This window comes from Schistocerca gregaria, chromosome 2, assembly GCF_023897955.1.
Source record: "Schistocerca gregaria isolate iqSchGreg1 chromosome 2, iqSchGreg1.2, whole genome shotgun sequence".
Taxonomy (NCBI): Eukaryota; Metazoa; Arthropoda; class Insecta; order Orthoptera; family Acrididae; genus Schistocerca; species Schistocerca gregaria.
The window spans coordinates 555,096,438-555,108,877 of record NC_064921.1 but is presented as its reverse complement, the minus strand read 5'-3'; the positions used below and the strand labels follow the sequence as shown (position 1 = coordinate 555,108,877).

Here is a 12,440-nt window from a genome sequence, read left to right as displayed (position 1 = left end):
TTAGTAAATACTTATTTTCCTGCTTGATACTATACAGGTAATTCTAAAATTCATCTTTTTCCAGGATCCATACCATCTGTCGTGAGTGGGAAGTAAAAATTTACCAAATATTGCAGCCAACACTGTATTAGAATTTATTGCAACTATTCATAGTTAAACCACAGACACGTTTTCTCAAGGAGAAACATGGGCCTATTGTGAGCACAGTGTGTTTTTACAGTGAAAGATCGTCGTAAAACAGTACAAAATTGTAGCTTCTGAATAGTGACCTAACTTAACGTGTTATTAGGATGTCGATTAAGAACACTCCTTAGGAAACAGTTCTCGCAGTTGTGTGTCTAGGAACTTTGGCTTATTGCTCAAACAGACTCGCACGACAGAAATTTCCAGATGACATTCCTATACCCCACTCCCTGCACACTGCAGTATTTCACTGAAATGAACGAAATTCTTGAACAGTCCAACCTGTTCTCTCCTGTTAGTGACACGGAAAAATTCATGGAAGGCAGACAGTTGTCTGAACAGCTAAACCACTGACGATTTATTTGGGAATCCCCCTGCACTCACTTCGCTGGATCGGACTGAAAATAAACGAGCTCTAAATGGTTCGTATCTCTAACATCCAGCTTTGTGTCAGTTCACAAAAGTACTAGCATACAGAACCACGTTCTTACAATTAACGAACATGATAAACTAATATAGCACAGAAATAAATGAAGAATGCTTCGAGAAACCTTGTTCTGCAAACTGTAGCCGTTTACAGTAGATTACCCTTTCTCCCAAATAGTCATGTGTATGCATTCTGATATTTTGTTCTCAATTCCTGCATTTTATTTCGACAGTGCAATCAGTGCGCCCTGGAATCCTTTTCTAGAGCCTTACATGATCTGGGTACGTTGACAGAGTCCCGATATGCAGTCTAGGTATTATTAGGCCGATATGAAAATAATGTTTGCAATCGTTGGTACACAGAATCAGTGGAATTAAGTACCTTAGAGCCATCCAGTAAATGCTTCCTGATCAACACACTAATCCAAGACGTATCAGATTTGGTAGGAATACATTGATGTTTGTATTTCCGCTTACAGATTTTCATTTAATGCAGTTATTAGTCAATGATTGAATTTTACATTTTACACTGATACCTCTATTCTTGGAATTTAAGGAATTACACGCACACGCACACATTTACTCGCAGTTTTACGCATTCTGCGTAACACCACGTTGGATTTTTAACAATTTTTTTAATTTTGCTGAGACATAGAATTTTTAAAACATCCGTTCTAAATATCAGCGAAAATTATATACATGCTGTATCACACCAATATTTGTCGATCATTTTAAATAGTGCCCAGTCTTTCACAATAACCCATTATTCGGACTTAGAGAACCTGACATAAAAATATGCTAACCACACAGCACCCTGAAGTACCATTTAAGTTTAGGAAACTTCTTATATCTTACAAACCTACGTCAACATTTAAGAATATAAGATTTTTTTTGCAGAGAACCATTGTACTACCGTTGTTCATCATGATAGTTAAAAAATATTCTTACTACAGTTTTATCGATAATTGATTAATGTTGAAGGAAATACGCTGACTAGAGCGTAATTTTCACAAAACCACCAGGTGTCCTTTCGATACTCTGAAGAATATATGTCTCACTAAGCAAAAATTTGGCTTTGCATCTAAGAAATTGGTACTTATCATTGCGGACTAATTGGCGAACGTATTGTCTTCAATTTTTTTCACTGAGTGGTGTGTAATGTCCTGTAACTATCAGCGTTTCAAGGAAGAGGTTAGGTAAAGGACACCTCGATGACAAAATTTGAATCAGATCGGAACTCCGACTGATTTTTCCGTCGAGGAAACCCAAGTTCGAGTCCTAGACTGGGAAATTTACAACTGCCGTGGCATACTCATGCCATTGTCTTTCCTGATTATCTGAAAAGTCCTAACTAATTTCATGTTGACGCAGCTCCGTTGATTTCATCCCCATGGCCTGTTTCAGTTCAGAGCATTAAGTCATGTCAATTTCATTAAATTACACGCCTTGGCACGTAACGTGGTTCTTCGGTATCATTACCGTTCTACTCAGTACTGTTAACTATTTGTACGTAGCGCTAAGAAAACTTAATTATCGATGTGATTATTAGATCTACGAGCTCATTTGGCCCTAAACACTACGACCATAAAACTGTGCCAAAAAGAAAATTAAATTAAATGACATTTCCGTTTAGCTTCACTCACCTTAATCACGTGTACATGGATAATTTTAGTAGATTTTTCAGCTGTTTAAACCTAAAACATGGCCTATTAAGTTCCAACAGTCCGCAATGGATAGCTGAATAATGAGCGTAATTCCACAGATCATATTTTGCAGTTACTGAAGCAATGTAGGAGGGTAATATGTTTATTCTACTAGGTGGTTTGGGGCCGTATACAAACTGACATTGAGTAAAATCTTATGTCCTCAAAGAAGGCATTTCGGCGTTAGGATCAATTGCTTTAAAGTAAACACACAGTACTTACTATGGTCGGTCGGTGATACGTACACCCCACTGAATATATTGTAAATTTAAATGGTAGCAACTCAGACATCTAACATACAGGAGAATAATTTAATTTTACAGTAAACGGCATTAAGTTTTCAGCTAGTATTTATAATCACAACTAGCTGTTTTTACAGTATTTCGTTCTTCCATTGGACAAATTAAAAGCACTATTTTTTTACACCTACTTTGAGGTAATGTATGTGAAACCTTGTCTTAACTTATCTGACAGACAAACTTCCACTTAAACATCACACGAGACTCTTATCATGGCTAATATACGTTTGGCACTTTCACACTATTGGGAAGTATTGCAGAACTAAAACAGTTGCTAAATGAGATCCACTGAAGTACTGAGATAATGTGCAACAACTAAATTAGCTCGTAAACTAAACCTACGCATCTGAACCTCACTATCTTAATATTTGTTTTGGAAATAGAGTGAAATTTAAATTTAGGGAGGGACTCGCTGGACAGTGTTGGCGTGGAACCTTTGAAGGCGGCGCGGCTGGGGCTACTTGGTGCTGGTGTACTTGGTGACGGCCTTGGTGCCCTCGCTGACGGCGTGCTTGGCCAGCTCGCCCGGCAGCAGCAGGCGCGCCGCCGTCTGGATCTCTCGGCTCGTCACCGTCGACTTGCGGTTGCTCAGCGCCAGCCGCGACGCCTCGTCCGCGATGCGCTCGAACACGTCGTTCACGAAGCTGTTCATTATGCTCATCGCCTTGCTCGATATGCCCGTGTCCGGGTGCACCTGCTTCAGCACCTTGTAGATGTAGATCGCATAGCTCTCCCTCCTCTTCCGGCGGCGCTTCTCTTTCGGAACACTGGCTTTCGGAAGGCCAGAGACAGTTGGCTGTTTAGCTGCTACCTTCGGTGGCATAATAGCCGGTGTATCTGGGTGCTGAAAGAAGTGCAGACCTTGTAGCACTTACGGTCACTTAGCAGGCAAACGAAGTATCTCTTAACATTACTACTATAGGTATAGAAGAATATACAGCCTACAGTTGCAGGTTAACTTTATCATTTACCTAGGTTTCAACGTTAGTAATAAAGTATTCTTCAGAACCAACAAAAAGTTTAACTTATAAAGTTCTAGTAAATTATTTGAGATATGGTCATCCTATTTGAATGTCATTTAAATGTTCGCCTAAATCAAGCCATGTCCCAAGTCAGTTTTATAAAACTTGATGCATAACAATAAGGTTTTGTCACTTTCATTAAACAAGCTGTAGCAATTCACTTTAAGCCCGTTGTATGGGCCTCGTCGTGTGACTAGAGACTGCGGACCGCGAGGGCTTCGCCGTCTGCCTCACAGAGGGCGGCGCCCATGCGCGACACGTATAGAATCGAACTCTTATTACACACGCGTCAGACAACATGCTTGCTACGAATTAATTTTACACTTTACTATTTTAAGTTAATTACAGTACCCAGCATTACTACGTTTTACATTCTACTACAGAAGCTTATAAAGTGACGAATCTCGTATGAACATCTGTAGGAAAGGTTCTGTTATTACAGAAACTGTAATGGTCACATACATTATGAATTATTGTAAACCTAATATAGGCTGGAAGCCTTCGAAGTATGCCCTATTTTTTAGACGCAGTTGATCGTTCAGTAAATTGCCACCATGTGTAATTAGGTGTGCATAAATTTGTAGTTCCTCAAGCGTGTCGAGTCTACAGACCGTAACTTCATGATGTAGTAGCTCAGTCACATGAAGGTTTAGGTGTACGAGCCATTTGCACCAGTTGTTCCGCAAACGGGCTTAAAGTGAATTGCTACAGCTTGTTTAATAGAACTGACTAAACCTTATGGTTATGCATCAAGTTTTATAAAGTTGACTTAGGGCATGGCTTGTTTTAGGTAAACATTCAAATAATATTTTATGTAATTACTACACGTTGCATCCTGTAGGATGACCATATCTAATATTTACTAGCACATAACTTCTTGCAGGTTCTGAAGAAGACATTACTAACTTTGAAACCTAGGTAGATGATAAAGTTAAACTGCAACTGTAGGATGTATATTACATAAACAGTGTCAGTGTCGCTGCATAAGAAATGTTAAAAACTACTGTAGGTCCCTAAACAAGCACCAACCCATCTACCGCAAATTTGACATTTCTTGGCGCCTTGGCCAACCGACGGAAGAACTTTATCTCGACAGCATGTCGGTCGGGTGGAACAACCCGACAACCGACTCCGACCAGCACTTCACCCAACCAATTTTCTTGTGCAGCGCTGTCGTGCCAGCTGCCCGATCTAAGTTCGTCTCTTGTCACTAAACCGTTACAATCGCTGAGTAAAGTCTGTTGGGGCGTGTGTAGTAGGTTGCAGCGAAATTGGTCGGTCAGCTGATAAATTGGTGCGTGCGTGGGGGCCTATAGTCTAATGTCTTTCAGTACATTTTTATTTTGTATCCTATTAGCGATTTCTTATTTCATCCATATTTTTGCTCCCATGTTTCAAGGCGATGCACTTTGGATGATGTTTTGACTTTCATTAGTACTGTTGAACAGGACACGGAGAACAAATTAAATTGTTTACAACTGAAGATAAGTTTTCGAGAGTAACAGATGCATATCACAACGGACAATGCATTACGTACAAATTCGTTCTGTCGTGTGTCCAAAGTGACTGACAAATCCCAAGTAGCGCAAGCCTCACGAACATCGGAGCAAAAGTATGGATAGAAGTAATGACTAGGAACATAAAAATATGACTGCTTACGAAACCAGTCAGGAATCCTATACAGCCCTTCACTTTTTTACAAGCTACGTAATCAAGAACAATTGCTCGTCAGCAGTGTATAATATCTGTAGTGATCAGTATCGTTCAGTCATACGAATTTTACCCATCGGAAACTCGTTATCCCCAGGTAGTCACATTGTATTCATCGGAGACAGTAACTACGGAACCCGGAAAGAAAGTCAAGTAAATATCACGTGCTCGCCTACCATGGACTTCAGGCATCATCAAAACTCGGACCCCACGATGACATCACTGACCAAATTACAGCGATCATATTGCTAACTTAAGTACACCCTTATTTCCTACAACTGTCCATGGAGATGTTAAGAGAAGATACTGTTGGATCTAGACGCTAACTGAAAGAGGGTGAAGTACTTCAGCGAAGTGTACAGGTAAGGGTTTCCTCGTATCTCAAAAAGAGACTATTGCGACAACTCAGTGTAGACAGTGAAGCAGTTCAGACCACACATAGCGTAGAATTATACGGAACTAAGATCCTATTTCGTCAGCAAATTAAATTTACGTGTGGACATGGCTTAACGGAGATAAAATGAGATGGTCGGTTTATCGCTTTCTCCGAGGAGTCTCCGCCAAAACAGGCATTCATCACGGCCCCTCCTCCACACGTGACATTACGCGATTCCATTAAAAACATTCAACCAAAAGAAATTCCTCTTAGGCTGATATTATTGCTGATAATTCTTCTCCACTGGCTTGAATTTGTTATCAAATTTCAGCTCTACTCTGAATTTTGTAACTTTTAGCAGGAATAAATTTGTACATTAATATGATCCAATATCACAACAAGGATATGAAAGTCACCAGTGGTGTATTTATGAATGAATACAGGTTTTCCTGAAGTTTTACACAACACAGAGAAGACCTAACATGATTCATGCAGGAGTCATGTCTCCGTCTGCGTCGTGTGTTGTTGAAGACGAAGACGAAAAGTTTCGTGCTTACACCTGTCACAGAAAAAAAGTTGAACTATTAACCAAGATTATTTGTAAGTGCTATGGTTTTCAGTTAGAAGCAATATAAACACGCGCTTCAACCTTTTAAACACTATGGCTAGAACACAGTTACGTTTATGCTTTCAGACTCCCAGGGTCTATTAATATGTGATGGACGTGCGTTTTGTTGCCTTGTCGGCGCACTAAACGAAGGGGTATATTAACCTCACTACAAGCTAAACAGTTTGCAACCCACTTTGGCACTATGGCCCTAATCGCTAATCATTCGAGCCAGTTTTCTCTCATTCGAACTGTTAATTCACGAATCTCTAAACTCAAACTGTACTAATTGAATGAAAAAAATTTAATGCTGGCACAATGAACCTAGTGCAAACTGCAGACGGAATTAATGCGCCAAAGTAGAAAAAAATATTTATACTCACCTTGAATACTAAATGCAAACACTAAATAGGGAAGTTTCGTTGTGTCTACGATCAAACGGTAACGTCTAGCAAGTCGGAACAGACCACGTCATACATCGAAATGACACGTGTAAAGCAAAGTAACGCCCGTGTTGATTTCAGTAAACACAAGTGACATCTGTTGTCTAGCACAGGGAGTGAAAGGGAACATGTGACAAACGGCGAGGCCATTTCGTAGCCTCTTCCTCAACTTCGATGTACTCACTACTGTAAATACCCGACGCAGTAGTAAATTTAATAATGAAGTGCACCACATAACAGGCTTCGAATGTAGATGATGTAGTTTACAAGCGTTCGCAATCATTCCCAGAAAGTTTTCTTAAATGGTTGTCGGCTGGTGACACATAATCCGCTTCTTACTTGATTCTCCATTTTCAGAAATGTATTTACTGTCGTTATTATGTTAATGGAATGTTTCACTCTAGTAGGTCATAAAAAATTTCTTTATCGTACCCTGCGTCCCCTATTACATTTACTTTAGAGCTATGTAAGGCTACATTTTGAAATACTCTTTATTCTCAGTGTGTCAAGTTGTACAGTTTACTGTGGTTTTCCTTTCTTTTCTATAAATGTTGCTGGTGGCTTCAGACACATGTGACATTCCACTTACTGTAAGGGTCCTAGCTGTTGGGAAACAGTGTTGTGTCGGTTATGTGGTAAAACAACAACCTTATTCGAGCAAAAAAAGAGGGCTAAAGAGCTGAAATATTTCCTTCAAATAGCTTCTTACATGTCAAAGATCTTAATCGGAAACTATTACTAAAAATTTATGTATTGATTATAGAAAACGTCGTAAATTTCTGGGCGTATAGCGATGATATTGCTATTTCCTCATCCAATACATACGCAGTGGAGGTTCGAGTACTCCCTCGGGCATGTGTGTGTGTGTGTGTGTGTGTGTGTGTGTGTGTGTTGTTCTTAGCATAAGTTAGTTTAATTAGTGTGTAAGTCTAGGGACTGATGACCTAAGTATTTGAACATTTAACCATCCGCTGCGAACATCGCAGCCATCGTCAGAGTGCGTAACTCGTCTTGGCCGTCGGTTGCTCTCACAATAACGGTACCGTGGCTTGAACACCTAGAAACGAAAATAAAAAAAAAAGATTTTAATACGTGAAGAAGCCTCCGTTCCACAGCTTATCGAAGTCATTTATTTATAAAGCTTTGCTTCTGTAAAAATCTATGTTTCAGTGTTTTCAGAACAAAGATGCACGTTAAATATGCTGCCAACAAAGGCAACCAGATACTGCCGACCTAGGATAGTATTCATTTTTCGTCAAAACAGACTCTATTCCAGACGTAACGTTGATTATGTACTCTTGCGTATTGACGAACGAAAGGTCACGCTACACGACTTCATAAACCATCTTCACTCGGTTATCTACAACCAAGTGTGTGCACAGAGATACGCAGTTACGTCAACATAAACGTAGCAAACGCTTAATTACGAAGTTGATGTACCTGTTGTATAATTTGATGAGACGAGTGTGACTTTTGCTGTTGGACTAAAAAAGTGCGGATAAACGGGAATGTGCAAGTTCATACGTTATCCTCGTAAGTGCATACTGCTCCATTCCGCTGTTTTCATCACCTCACTGAAACTCCACACATTCACTGACATGACGAACAAGGCGAAAACTTGCAACACTCTAACTTCCGTTTCAGTAAATATGACACTCTAAATACTGCACGTTTGCGTTTAATTCCAAACAGTACCTCATTTATGACTGTCGTCTATCTCACGTCAATGACTATTTGTTACACGTCTCGTTTCTTTAGAGATCTGAGCTTCCGTAATTCATTACTCTTCAAATATTCACTACACACAGCTAAAGAGTTTTACAGGTAAACGACTTTCATGAGTGATATAACAGGTACACAGCTCTGTATTTTAAATTCGTTTTTAGCTATTCGAGCTGGGATACTTATCAGCCGAAATGTCGAAGTAATGATGACACTGAATGCACTTGAAAGTTACGAAAATTAAGAAATCCCATACTCAAAGCTAGAACCGCAAATTGAGGTTGTAATCGTTTTACAAATCTAATGCAACTCATTTATTAACTGTAATATGAGAAATAAAATAAATTTACACTTGGCACTGTTAATTTGGTAATGATTTACGTTAATTTCATACAGTGCCTTGACTTTAATATCCACCTGATCTAACTACTTTCGGCTTCCAGTAGTCATCTGCCGATCCATTTAGATACGAGTTTAACATGTGTCGAGTCGGTACGTTTCCTCTAACCCGAGTCGTAATATTGTAGTTATACTTTTACCGAGCGAATCTCCATCCACTAACTGGGTGACTTAAATCGAGCGAGATTACACTGGTTCAGGTTCAAGTCACCACCTTGGACTGATTCTATACCTCTTTCAGTATGGAGCTGTAAATCATACAGCCGGCCAGTGTGGCCGTGCGGTTCTAGGCGCTCCAGTCTGGAACCGCGTGACCGCTACGGTCGCAGGTTCGAATCCTGCCTCGGATATGGATGTGTGTGATGTCCTTAGGTTAGTTAGGTTTAAGCAGTTCTAAGTTCTAGGGGACTGATGACCACAGATGTTAAGTCCCATAGTGCTCAGAGCCATTTGTAAATGGTACAACCCAAAACACTTCCCGTAATGCCAGGTTCTTTTTGATAACACAAGATCTGTTTCTTTAATATTGATATTTTCGTTCTAATTATTTAATACTTTGGGTTTAAGATTGAATAAATTTCATGCCGATGCTTTGGGAATTTTTAAAAATCTGGTACCTATATAACGTCGCTAAGCGACACAAGATATTCGTCAGATCAACAATGCTGCAATTTTTGGAGTTCCACTATTATGGTTCAAGTCTACGTTCCCTATTGTCCCCAGTTTTGCATAAATTTCAGAAAATCGTGATAAACGCTATAACTCTTGGAAACATTACGCAGTGCACAAAGCTATCACAAACAGTGCACACTGTAAGCGCGTCGGCAGCTGCTGCTGTGAGGGTGACAGAATATAAACTGATAACCAAAGGTGCACCACCTAATTTGTTTAACTGTGACGCACGAAAATGATAGAATATGCATTTATTCATTCCAAGAAATACAGGCATAACTGCGTCCAAACTGTGATCCGTTTTCGTTGAAACTAAAATGCTTTAAATTAAGACGACCGGTGTGTTTAACATGATATATACGCTTTAGTCGAGACAAAGAGCTTTTCACGAATTAATGTGACGTCACAGTTCTACACGTGACAGGTCTGATGTTAGACCATGCTAATGGGCGTTGGTTTTGGTGACAACACTGGAGCTCACGCGAGCTGTCTGGTACAAAATTATCTTGAATAGCGACACGTCAGTTTCCGAAACTTCCATTACAAAGAGATTCTTATTGGAGCGCGCACAGGAGAGGCATCCGGAATTAGACCTTCGTTTCTACTATTGCCATGGCGTACTATATACTTCGAATATTCATATAAAACAACATTATATTCGGCATGAATACGAGAGTAGGATCGTTTGACTCAACTGTAAGTATAGCATTTACACGAAGCATTTCAGTCCTTTAATACAGGTCATTAATTAATGGATGAACTATTCTCGACAATTCTTTGACATGTTCAATATAAGTCTTTTATACATTGATAGTCCAATGAGGACGATAAGAACCATTAAGTACAGCGATGGAGGACCGCCGTTACACATGATTGGTGCCAGAGAGTATTGCTGTCAGCTATTGGCAAAATATTAGCATACTGAAGGGTGCACTGACCCATATCCCGAGCTGAGAACCACAGGACGTTACTGGGCACGTCGTTGCATCGTGGAGAGAGAGAGAGAGAGAGAGAGAGAGAGAGAGAGACGATCAAGGACTACGATATTCTACAATATCTGACCACACGCTAAAATATTGCAACATTCGTAAGTTTTCAAGAGTTAGGAATCACATCGAGTTGCCCAATATAAAATTACAGTTAGTCTCATTTTCGTCACACGTGCTACCCTCGGAAATCGTAGTTCAAATGGTTCTGAGCACTATGAAACTTAATTTCTGAGGTCATCAGTCCCCTAGAACTTAGAACTACTTAAACCTAACTAACCTAAGGACATCACACACATCTATGCCCGAGGCAGGATTCAACCTGCGACCGTAGCAGTCGCGCGGTTCCGGACTGAGTGCCTGAACCACTAACGACCTTGCCGTTGGTGGGGATGCTTGCGTGCCTCAGCGATACAGATGGCCGTACCGTAGGTGCAACCACAACGGAGGGGTATCTGTTGAGAGGGGCCCAACAAACGTGTCAAACGTGTGGTGTTCCTGAAGAGGGGCAGCAGCCTTTTGAGTAGTTGCAGGGGCAACAGTCTGGATGATTGACTGGTCTGGCCTCGTAACACTAACCAAAACGGCCTTGAGTGCTGGTACTGCGAACGGCTGAAAGCAGGGGGAAACTACAGCCGTAACTTTTCCCGAGGGCATGCAGCTTTACTGTATGGTTAAATGATGATGGCGTCCTCTTGGGTAAAATATTCCAGAGATAAAATAGTCCCCCATTTTGATCTCCGGGTAGGGACTGCTCAAGAGGACGTCGTTATCAAGAGAAAGAAAACTTCGTTCTACGGATAGGAGCGTGGAATGTCACATCCCTTAATAGGGCAGGTAGGATAGAAAATTTAAAAAAGGAAATGGATAGGTTAAAGTTAGATATAGTGGGAATTAGTGAAGTTCGGTGGCAGGAGGAATAAGACTTTTGGTCAGGTGAATACAGAGTTATAAATACAAAATCAAACAGGGGTAATGCAGGAGTAGGTTTAATAATGAATTTAAAAAACATAGGAGTGCGAGTAAGCTACTACAAACATAACAGTGAACGCATTATTGTGGCCAAGATAGACACGAAGCCCACGCCTACTACAGTAGCACAAGTTTATACGCCAACTTGCTCTGCAGATGATGAAGAAATTGATGATATGCATGATGAGATGAAATTATTTAGGTATTGAAGGGAAACGAAAATTTAATAGTCATGGGAGGCTGGAATTCGAGAGTAGGAAAAGGGAGAGAAGGAAACATAGTAGGTGAATATGGATTGGTGGTAAGAAATGAAAGAGGAAGCCTTCTGGTAGACTTTTGCACAGAGCATAACTTGATCATAGCTAACACTTGGTTCAAGAATAATGAAAGAAGGTTGTATACATAGAAGAAGCCTGGAGATAAAGGTATCAGATAGATCATATAATGGTAAGACAGAGATTTAGGAACCAGGTTTTAAATTGTAAGATATTTCCAGGGGCAGATGTGGACTCTGACCACGATCTATTTGTTATGAACTGTAGACTAAAACTGAAGAAACTGCAAAAAGGTGGGAATTTAAGGAGATGGGACTTGGATAAACTGACTAAACCAGAGTTTGTACAGAGTTTCAGAGAGAGCATTAGTGAAGAATTGACCGGAATGGGGGAAAGAAATACAGTAGAAGAAGAATGGGTATCTCTGAGGGATGAAGTAGTGAAGGCAGCAGAGGATCAAGTAGGTAAAAAGACGAGGGCTAGTAGAAATTGTTGGGTAACAGAAGAAATATTGAATTTAATTGATGAAAAGAGAAAATACAAAAATGCCGTAAATGAAGCAGGCAAAAAGTAATACAAACGTCTCAAAAATGAGATCGACAGGAAGTGCAAAATGGCTAACCAGGAATGGCTAGAGGACAAATG

General features: G+C 40.1%; 1 protein-coding gene across 1 annotated transcript; it reads right to left on the bottom strand.

Annotated features, from left to right (window-relative positions):
- Nucleotides 1-2,530: 2,530 nt before the first annotated feature.
- On the bottom strand, nucleotides 2,531-6,871 carry LOC126336221 (late histone H2B.L4-like). Its single transcript, XM_049999720.1, has 2 exons — nucleotides 6,710-6,871; nucleotides 2,531-3,455 (listed from the first exon to the last, which is right to left on the bottom strand). The coding sequence occupies exon 2, from the start codon at nucleotides 3,432-3,434 to the stop codon at nucleotides 3,069-3,071; it is 366 nt and encodes a 121-aa protein (XP_049855677.1). The 5' UTR covers nucleotides 3,435-3,455; nucleotides 6,710-6,871; the 3' UTR covers nucleotides 2,531-3,068.
- Nucleotides 6,872-12,440: the final 5,569 nt, after the last annotated feature.